At 42.7% G+C, this 20,470-nt stretch overlaps 2 protein-coding genes across 3 annotated transcripts in view; one reads left to right on the forward strand and one right to left on the reverse strand.

Annotated features, from left to right (window-relative positions):
* The window catches only part of LOC147159225 (ankyrin repeat- and BTB/POZ domain-containing protein 3-A-like), a 56,452-nt gene extending 48,893 nt beyond the window's left edge, over positions 1 to 7,559 (reverse strand). For both annotated transcript variants that reach the window (XM_086059393.1, XM_086059392.1), the window contains exon 1: positions 6,465 to 7,559. In XM_086059393.1, coding sequence (XP_085915519.1) covers positions 6,465 to 7,353 — 889 coding nt within the window. In that variant the 5' untranslated portion in view covers positions 7,354 to 7,559. The remainder of the gene's footprint in view (positions 1 to 6,464) is intronic.
* Positions 7,560 to 11,471: 3,912 nt separating this feature from the next.
* cry1a (cryptochrome circadian regulator 1a) lies at positions 11,472 to 20,254 on the forward strand. Its single transcript, XM_086058685.1, has 13 exons — positions 11,472 to 12,340; positions 13,624 to 13,732; positions 14,784 to 14,926; positions 14,997 to 15,181; positions 15,263 to 15,351; positions 15,444 to 15,584; positions 16,349 to 16,660; positions 17,791 to 18,145; positions 18,458 to 18,574; positions 18,698 to 18,799; positions 18,888 to 18,953; positions 19,521 to 19,621; positions 19,720 to 20,254. The coding sequence occupies exons 1-12, from the start codon at positions 12,183 to 12,185 to the stop codon at positions 19,613 to 19,615; spliced, it is 1,872 nt and encodes a 623-aa protein (XP_085914811.1). The 5' UTR covers positions 11,472 to 12,182; the 3' UTR covers positions 19,616 to 19,621; positions 19,720 to 20,254.
* Positions 20,255 to 20,470: the final 216 nt, after the last annotated feature.

The following is a 20,470-nucleotide window of genomic DNA, read 5'->3' on the forward strand; positions in this document are numbered from 1 at the left end:
AAAATGCTGAAACGAAATGTTCAATAAGATCACAAAAAAAAAAAAAGGTCCAAAATATCGTGAGGCATCACGATCATCTCCACAGAAGTGACCCGGCAAACTTCCACCAACAACAACAACATGCCAGTAAAGGCCAGACTATGATTTGTTTTTTGAGCCGTGACAGAAAAAGGCTGTCCATCATTTTTGACAGATGAGAGCAAACGGCCGGTTTGTTGGTGCTGTGGAACCCGCAGGGTATTGTGTGCCAACCCCTTCAATGCGCCATCTTATGATTCATGAATGAAACGAAACCACCGCACGAAGCAAAACATGAACTGAAACACTGAACCAAATGAATCACTGGATAAACAGCACGTACCGAAACGAAACGAAAATATGAACTCCGACCTACTATTACAAACAGAACCTGCTGAACCGAACTACCGTACAAGCCGAAACTCCACATGAACAATCGTACTAATTGAAATTAACCACCTTCCTTCCTTTTCTCGGTCTCTCCTTTGGTCTCTTGAGGCCTCCCTGATTTTATGTTTTTTGGATTTGTTGGGGTCTGGATGTTTCTTGGGCTGGGGAGGAGTTCTGGTGGGGGGTGTCTGGTCGGTGCTGGATTTCACCTTCCTTGGTTTTCTTCGGTCCCCTCGGGTCTCCTGGTGTTCGGTTTAGGTGAACGGTATGAGATTTTTTCTAATAGGTTTTCTGGTGAGCTAACAAATACACGCACGCACGCACATACACATACTCACCCACACACACACAATTTTTTTTTTTTTTTTTTTAAATAAAAAATAAAAGAGCAATGATGATGACATTTCCAAATGAACAATACTGAGCTCTTAAAGAAAACAAAAGAAGAATTTTTTTTAAAAAATAAATAAATGAACCACCGCACAAACCAAACTACCGCACAAGGGCCAAGGTATCACATAAAGCACAACGCTAAATAATGGACGAATCAAAATGCACTTAAAGTGCAAAAAAAAAAAGGAGCAAATGTGGAACGCTCTGTTCAAGAAGATGCCACAAAATGTCACGACTCAACAAATGTTTGTCAGGAGGCGCTAACCTTAGCCACCACCATGAGAAGACAAATACGCTGGATCGGCACTTTTTGCAAGCGCAAAAGCCTCCGGAGAGCAAATAAGAAGAAAAGTCGTCCTTGAGAGCTTGTGATTGAGAGCATGCGACGGGATGGGCGGGAGCAAAACGCCGTGACAGACCGACGATCTGACAGCGTGATGCACTTTGCGTGAACCACGCGGCATCTCAGACAGTCGACGTGACTTCAACTTCTGCTTTCGCTCAACATTGTGAGACCCCCCCAAAAAAAAACCCAATATTTTAAATCAAATGTGGCTCAGTATAGTTTTAACCAGTGATTCTCAAACTGGTCTCAAAACAATCAGGTTAGGAACCTGCTGTGTTTTCAAAACACAACTCTCCTCCATATGCTCACCTTTGACCCGAGAGACGGGTGGCGGCATCGGGTTCATGGTAAACTCACAGCAGGGGGGCGGGGGGGGGGGGGGGGACAAGTCAATGGCGGTATCAAAGCGACCCAGTTGTAGCAGCCGCATTTCGCAGCAGGAGCTCAGAAGAGATGACACGCAAAACATACCTTCACGCTACATTTAATGCCATCCATCCCTTGAAAGTTGAATAATTACGACGCTGTTAAAAACAAAACAAAAAAAAGACGACAGCAATGTTTATCTACAGACGACAGTGTATAAATACACTTGGAAAAACGGCGCCGGAAGTGCAAGGATGCCACCATTGTTGTCACTGCTTTGCAATCATTACCCATAAAAAATAACAGGTACTACTTTCCTATTTTTTTTTGCATTTTTGATTATGTGAAGCACATGCTCATATTTTATCTTAAGTTACTGTACCTTCAGCTGCTAACTTTCTTCACTGGAAAAAGGCTGAAATTGTGACAATTTGGATATTTAGTCAATTCATTGTTGCACCTCTAAAGAATTATAATATGTTTACATTTCCATCGTCACATAATGAATCAAATATTTGACGGCGGCCTATTATTTTTGATGCATGAAAGCAAACAGCTAGTGCACTAAACACAAAATATAACTCCACAAACGGCCAAAAATGTCATATATTTTTGAAATTTTTTTTTTACTTTTGTAACCTGGAGACTTTATATCTCAGACACAAACAGAAAATTGCACCAAAGGGCCAAAATTCACATCATTATGTGACATTTAATGCCATATTTAGTACTAATGGCACCTGTTCCCATCAGGTTTTTGTATGGCTTTATAAAAAAATCTAATAGCCGCAACACTTCACATTGTGTAAAAACATAAGAGTATGAAAAACCGTAAATAATTCTGTGAAAAAAATCCAGAGACCACAAGTAACCTTTGCAACATTGTTATGGATACCTGAGCCTGTTGCCATCCATATTTAGCCAGCAGAATTGACACATACAATCATGGGATGCATTAAGGCCAATTGCACCTCCAGTAGTGCTCTTCCCGATGCGGCATTTGCGCTGAATGCGAGGCTATGTTGTAATCTAATGAGCGCTTAGAAAAACAACATGTCCTTAATCGTCTCACAGCGACAAATTAGAGTAATCGTCATCTTTTTGCTCCTGTGGATTTCTCCACCAAACAACCTCGCAAGTGTTAATTAAAGAAAGCTGTTTGGGGATTTGCGGCCCTCAAAAGCAGCACATGCTGTCCTCGGGATTGGGAATGGGTGTGAAAATGAATGAGAGGCACAGGAAAAGAAAGTCACAGGGGGGAGCTACAAACGGGATGCGGCTCATAAAACAAAAGAAACAACTTCCCGATCCGGCTTATTTTGCCTTATGAAATTACCCGCCACATAAAAATCCATCACGGCTGACGGAATTGATGGCCAATCCGTCAGTCGGCTCGCCCCGAAGAGGGCAGCTAATAATCGCATGGACAACAAACGGTTTATGAGCGGGAATAAATATGCAAACAGAGAGGTCGACCCCCCCGCTGGCAGACAGCGTAATGAGCGATGGAAGCGGGGAGGAGAAAGTGGAGACATCCCGCTGCTAATTTAATAGAGCGTCTACGCAATAGCATTCCGCCGCTGTGTCATCCGTCCCGCAACCGGCGGCTCCTTGGGGAAGGTCGCAACAAATGAGACGTAATCGCGCACAATCAACACGATGAGAATTCCAAAACCAACAGACGTCGGCCCGGATCATGACTTGACTAGGAACGCTGAGCTTTTGCGTGTCGTGAACTTTTCATATGCTTAAAATTGCCTATAGTAATCGATTCAACCAAAAGTATTCCACAAATTATGATCCCAAAACAGTTTAACATAATTTCAAACTCATTGGACAACATTATCCTTAGAAACAAAGTTAAGGATACTAGCATACAGCTAACAAAAGCTCTTGACAGTGTTAGAGTAGACAATTTTTGTATTCTACTCTTTGCGTGTTCAATTAACTGAATGGTGAGATTCTGGTGAAGAAGTCCCTTTGCAAAGGTATCATTATAACAGAAGCTTCTGATCACACAATTGAAGTCACCCAAGCAGTGTTCTGTTCAAAAGTGTGCCCCTCCTTCTCCTGCACATCATTATTTATTGAAAAGTGGGTGAATACGAAAAGCCTCCTCCCCTTCACAAAAAGGCAGAAGTTCTCAGGAATACAAATCAGATTAGACCTAAACAATAATAAATCAGCCTGTCTCACTTCGACCGGCTGAGACCGGTACTAGACTACACTCCCTTCTAGATAACATGGAAAAGAACTTGTTGCCCTTTTCTTCTCAGGCGAAAGAGACAGATAAGAATACAATAGACAATTCTATTCATTGAGCTACACAGCTATAACTAAATCCAAAACGGCTAAAATATAAATTGAAACTGAAAAACAATGTTAATAATTCAACAACAGCAAAACACCAACTACTAAAGTGCGCTTATGATCACTAACGCCGGCTAGCGTATGCTTACAACCACAACCACCGCTAGTAAATGCTGACAGCTAGCGGCTGCTAACAACAGCTAGCTAATGACTGCTAACAACCACGAGTTACCACTAACAGATGCTCACGACCGACAGTGACCACTAATGATGGCAAACAAGTGCTAACAACGGCTAAGGGCTAATCCTGACCACTATGCTAATGACAGTGTTGAATTATTAACATTGTTTTTCAGTTTCAATTTATATTTTAGCCGTTTTGGATTTAGTTATAGCTGTGTAGCTCAATGAATAGTATTGTCTATTGTATTCTTATCTGTCTCTCTTTTGCCTGGGAAAGAGGGAGTAGAGTCTGTACCAGTCTCAGTCGGAAGAGGGGAGGGACAGGCTGATTTATTATTGTTTAAGTCTAATCTGATTTGTAGTCCTGGGAACTTCTGCCTTTTTGTGAATGGGAGGGGTGAGGAGACTTTTCGTGTTCACCCACTTTTCAATAAATAATGATGTGCAGGAGAAGGAGGGACACACATTTGAACAGAACACTGCTTGGGTAACTTCATTTGTGTGATCAGAAGCTTCTGTTATAATGATACCTTTGCAAAGGGACTTCTTCACCAGAATCTCACCATTCAGTTAATTAAACACGCAAAGAGTAGAATACAAATATTGTCTACTCTAACAACAGCTAACAAATGCTAATATAGCGCACCTCTCTCTATCATCTTTACAAGTTTTCCACCTTATGGCGGAGAGACAATTCTACTACTTCCTGTGTGGAAAAACAGTTTCAAAACGTGAGCTGAATCAGTATACAGTACCGCCACCGATCGTGCTCTACTTTTCAAGCTTTCACTGCATTTGCAACCATGTTACCAGATAAAAATCAATTCTAATCTTGCAGTTACAGACAACAATAATCCCTGAAGGGTGTCGAGTTGAAAGAAGTAAGCTCCGCTGCCATCAAAGTGTGGAAAATCATTAAAAGTCATCAGGATCATCGCTTTGGACAGTATATTGGACGTATAGCATATTATCGGACATTGTCTGATTTGGCCTGGAATTCAAGTGCTTTTTTTTGGACCTGTCATGTTCTACTCGAGCACACCACTTAAACTTAGAGATCCCAATTTCTTCGTCTTGGGAACAACTGTCTTCTCTTACTGAGCAAGGACATGTTGGCAAGGTGTAAGTAAGCGCAGGATCAGCGAGTGCGTGCGTCATCTTTGTTTTGCGCTCATTTGCATCTCCATACTTGTGCACGCACACACAACACGCCACTTATTTGAAAAACATCATCCACGACACGGTTACTATTTCGCGCTTATCTTAATTGGGCAGATTTGCACCTCTGACCCAAATTAACACGCACACACATCTGCGGCAAACAAATGATAAATAGCAACGTCGTTAGTACAAAGTGAATGCGCACAGTTATTGGCTATAATTGGATCATTTGGCAATTTTGGATGTCCACAAGGGAAATTCAGCTTGTATTGCATGTACAAGCACAACATTGCTACACGAGAGCGTTTCAGGATCTACAGCACCAAGAGCTTCACGCCGGAACTAGGAACATTTTGCTTTGTGTGATTTCTACGAATTACAAGTACAGAGTACTACATGTTTCCGGGATTATAAAACCAGGAACTTTACTGTTGAACTAGAACCTTTTGGAGGACAATTGTAAAATAAATGCAAGTTTCTGGGACTGTGGGACCAGGAACATTGCCACAAAATTAGAAACTTCTGCAGGATCATTGGGTGTTTTGACCATTGTCGAAATTTAGTTCCAGGGTAAGACAGAATTCCAGCTAGAGATCCAGGAACTTTTGGAACCGGAACGTTAGGTGATGTGTAGCTTTAAAGCAATAAACATTTGTATTTTTTTGTGTGGCAGGGTTCCTGCCACCATCCTCAAAGTTGCTTCGTGCCAGAAAAAAGCGATACAGACCCATGACAAAGGTACCATTCGACTAGTTGTAAGTCCATGTCTCATTAGTAGAGTTATGGAATTATTTGAATTTCGACCCAGGGTAATGTACCAGACCCAGCGAGGGGGGCAGGACTTTTGAGAAGTCCTCAGATGTGCAGATCCTTCAAAGTTTCTGGAACTTTTATTGGAAATATATCTCCAAGTGAACCCCAATTTAGTTCTGAGGTTAATTTATCATGTTAAAGCAGAGGTGGGCATCGAGGGCCGGAGTCCTGCAGGTTTTGCATGTTGTCCTTCTCCAACACAGCTGATATATGATCAGCTCATCAGAAAGCTCTGCATAAGCCTGATAACGATCCTGTTGATTGGAATCAGCTTGTGTTGGAAGTGAGAAACCTCCAAAACCTGCAGGACTCCGGCCCTCGAGGACCGAGATTGCCCACCTCTGTGTTAAAGGGAGAACTTTTTAAAGAAGCAACCAACCTCAGGGGGGGGGGGGCAGATTCACTCAAGATATGATCTTTATATCAGAACTTTTTAGGCAACGCTGAGTCGTTTGGGACCTTGGAACTCCCAAGTATTACTTACCGCTGGAGTTCTTGCCGCAGATGAGATGCTGGCAGGGCTGCAGCAGCCCCCACATCTCCGAGTCCGCACCCACCGCCTGCTCGAGAGCCTCCAGGCTGAGGTCCGACGCGCCGTCGTCCCGCTGCAGCAGCAGCTCGCTGCGCACCACGCGGCCGAGCACCTCCCGGAAGAGGCTCTCCACGCACGCCGTCAGGTAGATGGCGGCGTGCTCGTGGACGCGCAGCGCCACGCGGCTGTCCACCATCCACCTGAAGAACTTGCCCACGGAGAAGACGAGTCCGCAGCGCGCCGACTTGCCGCGGCTGAATTTGTCCGCGCCGCTCATGTTGTACAGGGAAAGGGCGCTGAGCGCCGCCGCGATGCAGTTCACGGAAACGGTCCACGAGAGCACCACCTTGACGGCGGTGTGCACCTCCAGCTTGGTGCACTTGGCGTAGCGCAGGCTGAGCCGCTGCGCCTCCCGGGCCAGTCGCACCAGCGCGCGGCTGACGAGCGCGGAGAGCCGCGCCAGCACTTCCGGCGACGGCGGCGGCAACGGCGGCTCCTCGTCCCGCCGCTGCCGCCGCCGCAGCGCGCCCTCCACCTCGGCCAGGCTCCACGGCACCTCCTCCGGCTCGGGCAGCTTGGCGCACAGCTGGGCCGCGCACTCCAGCGCCTCCGTGTCCTCGGCCAGCACGGTGTTGACCGTGTCCAAACTGTTCTGTCGGCTGTGCATGGATTCCGTCAGATGCCAGCGGTTGGCGCCGTGCAAGAGGGACTGCAGGGGCGGGTCGGAGCAGCACAGCGACACGCTGGACGACCGGACCGAGTCCGCCGCGCCACCATAACCGGAATCGAGCGTTAGGTCCTCCAGCGTCCTCACCACGGTGCTCTTACCGTTGCCTGCCATCGCTGCGCCGCATACTGCTGGGCATGCGTGCGTGCGTGCCTGCGCGCGTTCGCAGTTTAAAAAGCCATCCGCGGTGGGCACATCACCGTACCGCGCGCGTCATTGCCCGGGGTTTGCTCAAGCGACGTCGGGGCCGGCGGACCAAATGAAACTTTGCCTTCCGTCCCTTCGCTCGACGCTCTGCGGACGTGAGTGCATTGGGCTCCTCGTGCACAACTTGGAGGAGGAGGAGTCTATGTTGATTGACAGGCACAAAACAATCTGCAGAAAGCAAATTGCGATGTTGTACATGTGTCGCCACAATTTAGGGGTGCACAATGCGCAAACCCCTTTCACCCACGTTAAAAATGTCAACAATAATACCAGAGTGCCGTTATTGTAAACTAGGAAATTGCTGTACACAAAAAAAAAAATTGACTGTATTTCCTGCATTTTCTTTTCATTTTTATGGGGATTGTTTTCAACTGTTACATTTGGGAATGTCAATGTGCAATTGACCTTAAAATTGAAATTAAAAATCGAATTTAGCTGAGTACCGGTACCATGGGTATCGGACTAACACCAGCGTTATTTTAAGGTGTTGGGTACTCGTGGATGCTGCCAACACGCAGCCTGGAAATCCAGACTCACTCCCGGCTTTCTAACAGCTAACAGACAGTGGAATGAACCAATGAGCGAAGAGCGGACGTGACATCAGAAAAGTGACTCGTTAAAGTCTTTTTTTTGGGGGCGGGGACGGAGTAAAAATCCAACATGGCTCCTAGCCGAAGAGAGACAGTCGTGAATGACTTATGTCGTTGTTGCGTGAAAACCTTGAAGATTGTCATGAGTCACTCTGTTTTGATATTCGAACAGCGTTCGGGAAGACGACGTCACGCAAATAGACGTATTTGATTGGCCGGCCTGTTTTCAGCCGGTTTCCGAATCGCTGTTTATGAACAAAGAAAGTGGGTGTGGCTTGCCAGGCTAGCCAATACCAGCCAATGATATCTAACATTGAATAAGTCCTCCTCAACAGTAGTTGGCGCTGTACGACGCCGGTTTGACACATTGGTGACTTATCTGCGTATCTGTCTGAAAATAAGTGGTATCAAATCTTTCAGAAATGCTACGTCTGGGAAAATAATTGCACATTGCCGTTTTTTTTACGGACTCATTATTGGCCTCCAAGGTGGGGTTGCTCGATAAACTGCGATGAAACTATCACATAAGCCTTACAATGCTTCCGTTATGTTTACGGCCTGCTTACAGTACATGTGCTCCACTTTAGGCAACAAAGCAAAGGCATGTAAATCTTTTGTAGAAATATTTTACAGCTCTGCGGGCTTGGAGCAACATCTGCCGCTATCGGGCCCACTCGGAGCGCCTCGTAACAATTTATGTCCCCCGCAATAAAATTTTAGCCGTCCAAAGGAACAGTCGAGGATGCGCCTAACTTGGATCCGAGCCATCTTTGGAGACATCTAAAGTATGACGCTGCACTTAAAGCAACATTTTGCGACACTTCATTTTAGCAAAATGCCCAAATCTGACCTGCTTCCTTCCTTTCTTCCTTCCTTACATAATTTCCATCCTTACCTCCCTTCCTTCATCTTTTCTGACTTCCTTCCATACCATCCTTGTTTTCTTTCTCCAGTGAGTACAAATTTTGGACTTTCCACCAATTCTCCTCCTGTCCTGCCTTTCTATACCATCCTTCCTTCATTTCATGCATCCTTCACTTTTCTTCCATAAATAAGTTACTGTAAAAAGTGTCACTTTTCTAATACTTAACTATGCTGTATACATGTTGCCGTAAACAGTTGTTGCACATAAGTTGCACTTGCTGCACTGACTAAGTGGGCAGCTGCAGCTGAATCCACACATGCACTGTGTGATGCGGGTTTGTTAAGGCCTGGTTGCCTGGTAACAGCAAATCGTTGTCAAGTGCTTTTCTTCAGCATCAGTAAAACATGTAATAATAATGCATCCGATTTATATAGCGCTTTTCCAGACACTCAAAGATGCTTTACGATGGAATGAATACATTATTCTTGCACTCACACATTCACACTGTGGTAGCCGTAAGCTACTTATGTAGCCACAGCTGCCCTGGGGCAGGCTGACGGAAGCGTGGCTGCCAGTGTGCGTCTACGGCCCCTCCGACCACCACCAAACATTCACACCTTACACTGGTAACACTGGAGGCAACGTGCGTGAAATGAATTGCCCAAGGACACAACGACACATGACTTAGGAAGAGCGGGGATCGAACAGCCGACAGCCGTCTCTGCACCCTGAGCCATTTATAGTAGTCCTGATCCTATCGTGTGCTTGGAATATGATGTCTGGACTGGGTATGATTACTCTCAAACTACTTATATTTAAACACAAATGTCTTAATTTTATTCATATACAGCCATGGTATTAAGAAGATAGCTATCTATCTATCTATCTATCTATCTATCTATCTATCTATCTATCTATCTATCTATCTATCTATCTATCTATCTATGGAAAGCAAAAACCCATAACCCAAAACAAACTGCATATATTATATATATATATATATATATTATTATTATTATTATATATATATATTATTATTATTATTATTATTATTATAATATATATATATATATATATATATATATATATATATATATATATATGTGTTATATATATATATATATATATATGTGTGTGTGTGTGTGTGTGTGTGTGGATTGGAAGGATTCAACATCCAAAGCATACCACATCATCCCTCAATCGTTTCTACAGCAAATTCCTAGGATGCCCTTGAAGTGGTGTTTTACCGTCACCCAGTGGACACAATGTTTCAATGCACAATTCACATGTCTGCTTCAATTTTCCCTTACATAATACTATATATTATATAAGGTGATCTTGTGGAGAGAGGGGAAAAAAGGTAGCTTTTTTTGTTTTTCAATTTTAAACATTGAAAACAAACAAACACATTTAAAGTCTGAATGCATTAAAATGCAAGTAAAACAAATATGCTTTATATTTGTGCAAGAGTTAGTTTCCATACCTTTGCTGTGTCTTGCGAGACTTCCTAGTCTAATTCAGTTTCTCTAAATGGAAACAAAGCATTTGAGTCGAGTAAAACGACTGAAAAAGCACTTAATTCATATAACACTTGTCTATGATTAATGTCAGTACTTTTAATGCTGTACATATAACGTGGGCGTGTGCGCCTATTGACTAGATGTGCCTTAATTAAGTTTACTTATTGTTTTTCACAAAACTTACATAAATAGGCTTCACGTGTGACCTAGAACTCGGAGGTCTCGTGGGGTCCTGCCTAAATGGCCAAAACCACTACTGACCCCTAGCGATGCTGCTATCTAATTACACCTTGAAGAGCTTTTTTTCTTCTTCTCAAGATTGAAGTGATTCAAGTGTTAAAAAAGGAAAAATAATAATAATTTGCCCACTGAATTCGGTGACACTAAACTGATCCCAAATGGGCAGGCCGCACACTAAATTATTTCGTAGCAACAATATTTAATTTGTTACAATATTATTAATTGTAAGATTTTTTTTCAGAGTGAGGTGAATAAAGCGAAATAACACAAATGCAATATGGTTTACAGTTTAATTGATCTAGACTGATTCTTAGTTTTAACCATTTTAATCTAATTATTTTTTACATTATTGTATTATGATTTTTGCAATGTCTTAATAATATTTTGTTTCTCTTTTTCTTTTTGGTTTCAATGTTGTAGGAAAAGCACTTTGAATTGTTTAAATTGAAATAAATTCTGGTTGATTTGCCTTGCCTTAAATAGCTCCAAGCACGACCTCTGAACTCGGAAGTCTCGTCGGGCCAAAATCTGTGACGACCTAGTTTTTGTTTATTTATTTATTGCGACGACCTAGTTACTTAAACATATATATTATTAATTCTGAGTATTTCATTAAAGAGCGATGGACTGAAGAAGAATAAGAAATAAAATGCGGATTCATATTATAGAAATTGGGTCACAAGGCGTCATCCGCAGCACTGTTACATGACTGTGAAGCTTCCCTCGTGTTCTCGAGCGAAGAAACCACGATGTGGAAACGTGACTGGGTTGCGACCCGGACCAATCACAGGCCGCAAAGCGAAGTGAGTCAGCCACTGGGCGGGGACAAGGCAGAATGTGCGGCGCGAGAAGCGAGTAGACGTCCGTGTACGTTGCGGAAGAAGTTTAGCCATCAAAACAGCCAAAACAGGGATTCAACCGCGTCGGCACAAAGATTCGGGAGATAATTACAAGAGATAAGTGTATATTTGCGTTGCGATCTGTTTTCTTTTTTTTGGGATCTATTCGCTGTTGTTACGTGTATTTACATAACCAGCTTTCCCCGTGTTGTGGCGGGGACATTACGATCGAATAGCATACTCGTAACGGCATCTCTTGTTGCAACTTTGGATAAGATCATACCTTTTGGTCGCATATTTGCGTGAACAAAACTGAAATCTGCGGAATTTTCCTTTTTTTTCATCTTTTTTTGAAAACAAGTTATACAACAAGGCTGCCTTGTTTGCCAGCCGCGCAGGTCCTAGAACCCGCCGGGTTGCCTGTCACGTTGCCGTGGAGCGCGTGCAGCCTCTTGAGGGGCCAAATGGTTCAGACTCTCACGCGTTCTAAATTCTTCGTCACGATGGAAAAGGTTTTATTAGAGCAAGGTTAACTCCTTCACACCTTGGCCATCATATTTACAGATTTTTTTTTTTAAAGTTGTGTTTCCTTTTTGTGCCTGGATTTGAGTTAGTATAAACAAGCCGGATTTAAAAAAATAAAAGGACATTTCCAAGCTTGAGGCCTCCATCCATTTGAGTGATGGTCGTGAATACGATCCACTGGTTCAGGAAGGGCTTGCGGCTCCACGACAACCCGTCCTTCAAGGACTCCCTGCTGGGGGCTGACACTGTCCGCTGCATCTACATCCTCGATCCCTGGTTTGCAGGCTCGTCCAACGTGGGCATCAACAGGTGGAGGTGAGACCTCCATAATCCCCACACACACACATTCAACTGCACACACTGATTCTACGTATTGGAACCCTTACAATATACTTATTGTAGTGTGTACTGTGTACAAACATGCAGATATTTTGCAAATAATTATGCTACGTGAGTTGGATGTAAACATAGAAGATAGTCTCATGAAATGACTGACAAGTGTTCATGGCAGTTGTGCTGAAGTACCAACAATTAATTAGCCCATTGAACAGGATTTTTTTTAAATACAATTTCCAATATTTGGCAGAATGAAATGGATTTGCCACACATTTTTTTTCAGTTTTAGAGCTGCCCACAAACAATTGTTTTAAAAATCTATTAATATGTCAATTATTTTGATCAATTGATTAATCCGGAAAAAAAAAAATCCAATACACATTTCCATTCCTTTATTATACAGCAGGAGATTATTTCAAATTGATGGTGCAAAAAAATGCACAAACATATATTATGATTCAGTTACTGGTTTGGTCTGTAATATGCAGTGTTAAGGAAAAGAGGGGCCGCGCGAGTATGTAACGTGCACGTCCATGTTTGTTACACAACCGCTGACGTGGACACTTTTTTTGTCAAGCGTGAAAACAAAACCTTGGCCGCCGAAAAGAGGAAACTATTGTGCATCTCAGCTGTGTGCGCACTCAAGGTGAACCCCCAGTTTTGTCGGTTACACAAGTGGGTCAGTGTGTTAGTAGACGCCCACTCCTCCTCCTCCCCGTCTTTGTGACCTAATTTCACATCGAGACCCCCCTCGACTATCTCACCGGAGCAGACTAGCGAGAGAGCTAATCCTGACAAAGCTATCGCGATGAACTTTCCACAAAGTAAAACAAAAAAAAAAGTATGCTCTAGTGATCACAGAAAGGCTTTCAAATCTGGAAAAGTCTTTAAAAATCGTTTCGTTTTTTAAAACGTTTTTCTCTTAACAGTTTGCTTCGTATCATGTCAATAATGTAATACTTTACTGTGACCTGGAATCTTGCGGGAAAAGCTCGAGCGGGAGGCTTCCACCTACCCAACTTTGGTTGCCGTGGAAACAGCACGGGAAGCTCTGAATTAGTGCCGCTTACTGTGAGTGTGTTAGGCGGATAAAAAGTTGTGTTTTTCTGCCACCTACTCAAACCCAGTACACCTGCCGGTTCATGTGAGTGGATGTTGCGGCCTGCACACATCTGCCATTTTCTTAAGGGGATTTATTCATGGAGAAAATTTGGAGGAAAGTGTTGGAAGTTTACATTTCCGTCCTTTGTGCCCTCCCATAGATTCCTGCTGCAGAGTCTGGAGGACCTGGACTCGAACCTCCGCAAGCTCAACTCCCGTCTGTTTGTGATCCGGGGCCAACCCACTGATGTCTTTCCAAGACTCTTCAAGGTAGGACGCCAATATCGCTTTTCCCTTTATTCACAATTTTATAGTAACCATTTATTCAACTATAGTTTATTGTAAGGTATAATTTTTGCTACATACAACGCCAGGTTTCTGCAGGTCATTAACTAATTTACTCGCAGCCATTTTCACTGAAGCAACCCCCTTTGATCCCGGCTGTTTTACTGGATTTGGACTGATTTTGCAAGGCCCACAGAATATTGTGTTGTACTTCTATAAAACATGAAACCTACTAAATGAAAGATTAGAGTCTCTTCTTTCATCAGGAGGAAAAAAAAAGTGTTTCTATCAGTTTACGTTTTGTAGCAATTAGCATTAGAATATAGCTAAGTTTCATCATTATTCACAAATCTGTTTAAAACACTGGGGAAACAAGCCTTTTTGCTACATGGCCCTGGTTGATCTCTTATACTCTGCTGCCACCTGCTGGACGTTTTTGTAATAACTACCATTGCTTTAAGCTTTCTCTTCAGTTCATAGGCTGCATTAAAGCCTTCTCTGTATGCTCTAGAATAAAAAAAATGTATAGATACATTTTAGGGACCATGGTAATATTTAAAATATGATTTATTTATATGTATTTGGGAGCAAATGAGTTAAAAGCATTACAAGTCATTAAAGGACTTTGCCAACATGAAGGCCTTAAATGGCATCAAGAAGCATTAAATATATCGTCAGGCATTAAAAATGTAAATACAATTGTTGTTTGTACTTTATTGTGTATACAAGTTGTGCAAATGAGTCACTACAACACAATTTAGCACTAATAAATGTGATTTAAAAAAATATTTATTTGTGGGGACTGGTGACTAGTTGTAATTTACAATGAACAAAATTGTCTGGAGTTCACAAATTGCTTCTTGTTCCCAATACCAATTCTCTGAATTTGAAATTTGAAAAACATGCAGCTCCTGTCACCAACATCCTAAATTAATCAGGAATGCCTCCTCGTGTCTCAACCAAAATCTGACTCAATGTTTCACCTTCCTTTTAACTGAATTGCTTACTATAAAATTACTGTTACTTGGTTCTCCAGGAGTGGAAAATATCTCGCCTGTCTTACGAGTACGACTCGGAGCCATTCGGAAAGGAGCGGGATGCCGCCATCAAGAAGCTGGCCTCCGAGGCCGGCGTGGAGGTGACGGTTCGCATCTCACACACCCTCTACGATCTTGACAAGTAAGTCGATGATCGGGACCACCTTCCAATCCTCACCGGACCGCCGCTGAACTCTAATCTCAACCTCCAGGATCATCGAGTTGAACGGCGGTCAGTCGCCGCTCACCTACAAGCGCTTCCAGACCCTAATCAGCCGCATGGACCCCGTGGAGGTGCCGGCTGAGTTCATCACGGCCGACGTGATGGGAAAGTGCAACACGCCGCTGTCCGACGACCACGACGACAAATTTGGGGTTCCGTCTCTGGAGGAGTTGGGTCAGTACAACGGAACAGAAGAAGCGTAGACGCCACAATTACATTACAATTAATTTGTAACATTTGATGTTCCTCTCACAGGCTTCGATACTGAGGGCCTGTCGTCGGCCGTGTGGCCCGGAGGGGAGTCCGAAGCCCTCACGAGACTCGAGAGGCACCTGGAGAGGAAGGTTCGTCACACCAGACGTTGACAAAGTACATTTAAATGCTCATTTCCTGAGCAAGTGCAGTTCCTAATCCCGCTTTCTTCTCTTGGTGGCAGGCCTGGGTGGCCAACTTTGAGCGTCCTCGCATGAACGCTAACTCGCTCTTGGCAAGCCCCACCGGCCTCAGCCCCTACCTGCGATTCGGATGCCTCTCGTGTCGACTCTTCTACTTTAAGCTCACTGACCTCTACAAGAAGGTACGGAATGCTTCTCATTCCTTTTAGATGGAACCCACATGGGGTAGATTTATGTGAATGAAACATTTTCATTTATGAAAATTGTTTTTATTTATATATATATATAAAAAAAGACATTAAGAGATGATGTATTTTAAGTTCTGCCAAACACTGAGTGATGTGAATAAACACTACGGAAGTGGACGACCACAAAAAAAATTGTTGACGGCTTTCTGATTGGGCACGAACATTAGGCCTGATGTGGTCCTTTATCAAATTTTGAGATGCCCATTTTACTGAAAAATAACACGCAGACAACATATTAATGACTTAAAAATGCCACAAATTGAAGTATATTTACTGACATTTTTAAAGTAATCACCAAAAAAAAAAAAAATACAACCAAAACCGAGAAGTGTTTTCCGAGAAGCCATTGCAAAGCAGGAAAAAAATATAATAAAAAAGAAATATAATAGAACATAAATAAAAAATAAATTTAATAAATAATAAATAATGACAAATTAAGTAATTTCAGTAAACTCAATGAATATATATATATAACATAAAAACAAATTTAGTTTTAATTCAATTGAATTTAAAATTACAATTTTACATACAAAACTAAGACAGATGTAAAAGGGCTAACACCCCCCTCATGAATAATTGAAAATAAATAAATATTAAATAAATTAATGTTAATAATAACTATTACAAAATAAAGGAAATACAACTAAATTCTTGTAAAATGCTTCCAATAAATAACGGACTCCTCCCTTGAAACAAAGGTGAAGAAGAACAGCTCGCCGCCGCTGTCGCTTTACGGGCAGCTGCTGTGGCGCGAGTTCTTCTACACGGCGGCCACCAACAACCCGTGCTTCGACAAGATGGAGAGCAACCCCATATGCGTGCAGATCCCGTGGGACCGCAACGCCGAGGCGCTCGCCAAGTGGGCCGAAGGACGCACCGGCTTCCCGTGGATCGACGCCATCATGACGCAGCTGCGTCAGGAGGGCTGGATCCATCACCTGGCCCGGCACGCCGTGGCTTGTTTCCTCACCCGCGGAGACCTGTGGATCAGCTGGGAGGAGGGCATGAAGGTACGTGGACCACGTTTTAAGTTATGCTGGCCATTTCCATGGGTCCTTCAAAGGCCCACTACTGTTCTCCCGAAGCTACCAAACTGGAAGCTAGTGCACTAGACAGACGGGGGTTACTAAATTACGAATATTTAGATTGTATAGAATAGTTTTGAATCATTTGTTCTATGCAGCTCCACTAGTCTAAATACAGGATTTTGGCTAATATTGCATTAGTGGAATATGAGTTATGCAGCAAAATCAAGCCGTTTTTTATCAGTATCAGAAGGCGGCCATTTTGACACTTGCTGTCGAGTGAAAATGACATCACATTTGCTCTGGTCTCAAGTAACAACCAATCACAGCTCAGCTCGGCTTCAGAAAACAGGCGAGCTGTGATTGGTATTTGCCTGAGCAACTGCGATGTCATCTTCAGTCGACAGCAAGTGACAAAATGGCCGCCCCCTGATATGGATAAAAACGGCTGGATTTTGATTCATAACTCTTATATATATATTAATCAGATTGTCATGTTTAGATTAGTGAGGTCACATATAACATATTATTGTGGAGAAATATTGAAGGTTGACTCAATTCCCCGACACAGGAGGTCTTCCATTTTATTGTGAGGTGGCCATTTTGTGGTTCATTTCCAGAGATATTTGCCACCAATATTGCTTTGAAAATTCAGCCCATGAAGCTATTTTCATTTGGCAACACAAAACTTAGTAGACATGTCTATCAGGAGTAGACCCTCAAAAAGTCTCAAGAGGCCAACCTCGAAAATACACAGGGAGTCTGCCACTTGAATTGGAAGCAGCCATTTTTGAATCAGTCTCTGTTATCCTTGCTCCTCGAATTTTTTTCAACATTTTTTTAGCCCTGGCCCCCTGCAGCCACTTACTAATTGAAATTTAGTAGTAATAGTTATCACAAGGAAACCCACAAATCACCCAAGAAGCCATTAAAAAAAAATAGACAAAAAATCAGCTATTTTGCCATAAAGCGTCATATTGGCTTCAAAGATGCACTACTTTTAGAGATTTTTCCATTGCTACCAAATTCAAGCCTAATATAGTCCACATGTGAGTGACAGTTTTAGAGGTAGTCAGCGGAATCGATGCTTAAATTGTTTTTGTTTTTTTATGCAGGTTTTCGAGGAGCTGCTTCTCGATGCCGACTGGAGTGTAAACGCCGGCAGCTGGATGTGGCTCTCTTGCAGCTCTTTCTTCCAGCAGTTTTTCCACTGCTACTGCCCCGTGGTGTTCGGTCGCCGCACCGACCCCAACGGCGACTACATCCGCCGCTACCTGCCCGTGCTGCGGGGCTTCCCGGCCAAGTACATCTACGACCCGTGGAACGCGCCGGAGGCGGTGCAGAAGGCTGCGCGCTGCATCGTGGGCGTGCACTACCCCAAGCCCATGGTGCACCACGCCGAGGCCAGCCGCCTCAACATCGAGCGTATGAAGCAGATCTACCAGCAATTGTCCTGCTACAGAGGACTCGGTATGTAATGCGGAATTTTGATGTTGTGGAAAATTTCATATCTGTCATAATATGAAAGTCTGTAGTTTTTTTTATCTTGTAAAGAGGTCAGAAAACAGGCATAGTGATTACAAGTCTGTCTGTTTGGCCCCAAAGAGGTTTCAAAAATGCAAGACGACGACTAGTGTAAAAATTTTGCCACAAAACAAATGATTATTTTTCAAAGAAATCATTATAATAGATTTAAAAAGCCAATTAAGTAGAATTCTTGTAATCTAACGAATTCACTAGTGAAAGCCAAGGAAACTTATTTTTACCGTCATTATTCTGCAGGTCTCCTCGCGTCCGTTCCTTCCACCCCCAACGGAAACAATAAGCCCTCGTCAGACATGATGGGATACTCTGCTGAAGCTCCTCATGACGCAGCCACCACCACTGCCACATCTTCCGGTGAGTCATCTTTTTTTCCAGCGAGAGGCTTTCACACAAAAACTAGCTGTAGGGAAAGGAAGGTTTAGGTTCTGACTTTCTCTGCGGACTTGCAGAGTGACAGTCAGTCTTTTGTGCCTGCAGGCTATCCCATGTCGGGACAAACTCAGGCAGAGTGGCAGAGCGGCGACGTCATGATGTACCTGCAGGGGGACTCCCAAGCCGGCGTGGCCACGCATCAGCAAGGTAAACGGAAAAGGCCACAGTACTTTTCGGGGAAAATAATGTCCTTCCCTGGAGAATTGTAATCCTTCATGCTGCTTTATTTTTCCAGGCTATGTCAGTTCCAGCATGATGTGCTATTCTCAAGGCAGCCACCAGAGTTCCATGCTTCAAAAAGGTAACTTTTCATTTTAGATTGATAAAAAAATCAAAGTACAGTGGAACATGGATGGGGGTGAACATAATGGAATAATGCTGAGGGACCTACTTTTTGGTTACTCTCAATCAGTGCTCATCAAAAACAAGGCAGAGATTTTATTACAAAACATTACATTTAATGTTATCTTAACCTACAGTAGCTGTGTTTAACTCATTTGCTTCCAAAACATAAATACGTTCTATTTTAAATATAACCATGCTCCCAAAGACGTATTTATACGTTTTATGTAGCATACAGAAGGCTTTGATGCAGCCTCTCAACTGAAGAGAATGCTTGAAGCAATGGCAGTTATTACAAAAACAGCCAGCAGGTGGCAGCAGAGTATAAGAGATCAACCAGGGCCATGTTGCAAAGAGCTCTTTTCACCACGGTTTTAAACAGATTTGTGAATAATATTGAAACTTAGCTATGTTCTATTGCTAATTGCTACAAAACAAAAACGGATAAAAAGGGTTAATTAATTCAATTTAAATATATATATATTATTGATTTATTTATGTCTAACAATTTAGCTTTTCTTTCCAGGGCTGGAGCATCACTCCAGCTACGCTCCGATGAGCAGCAAGCGTCACTGCGAGGATTCCGGAAACGGCAAAAGCTCTAAAGTCCAGAGACACTAACCGCAGGTGAGAGCAAAGAACAGAAAAGAAGAAAAACAAGTCAGTCAGTTTGCCACATTGAATTTCTAACACTCACATTCTTTTGTGTCTTTTGCGCCTTGCAGTAATCTTCATGTGGTGACGACCTTGCCTGCCATGAAGTAATCAAATATGTTATTAGAAATGCGGACATCCCTGGAGAGCGTTGCACTATTTCTTCTTCGGGGGTGGTGAATACAAAGAAAGTCGTCGTGTATATAAAGAATTTTTCAAAATTCAACTCACATACAACTTGTAAATATTTGACTATTGTATGTGTGTCCTCTCTCTTTGTGTAGTTTCATAGATCCATTATATATATTTTTGATATGATACAAAAAAAACGGATGCTTCTTTTGAAAAAGCTCTCCATTAAAAAAAAAAAGGTATCATGACATTTCTTACAGTCTCATTTATTTCCTCCTGTTTGAGCCTGTTTAACAAAGTATTTCAGTGCTTATTGACTGGTTGTGTTTCCCACTGTAGATGCAATATCACTATGACCTTGTTATGACTCATTACCCACAATTCATAGCATTGTGCCCCCGTCCCAACCATCCACCACTTACTACTGCAAACTGCTTCTAAATGTGCTTGTTTCATTAAAATGACTTAAAAGTACTTGTGTTGCTTTTTTTTATATTATAATCTTTGGAGCTGAATGTGTTCTTCTCATATGCTTTCATTACGTCCACCAAGGTGATTGTATGGGTTAGTGTTAGGGTTAGGTTAAATGGTTAAATAGGTTTTAGTTAAATGCTTATCAGCGTCCTCCACAAAATTCCAATCTCCATGAATTTCAATACAACTTTATGTGAGGAAAATGCCCCATCCTAT

Source organism: Leptonotus elevatus, chromosome 17 (assembly GCF_054856555.1).
Source record: "Leptonotus elevatus isolate MCC_2025b chromosome 17, RoL_Lele_1.0, whole genome shotgun sequence".
Lineage (NCBI taxonomy): Eukaryota > Metazoa > Chordata > Actinopteri > Syngnathiformes > Syngnathidae > Leptonotus > Leptonotus elevatus.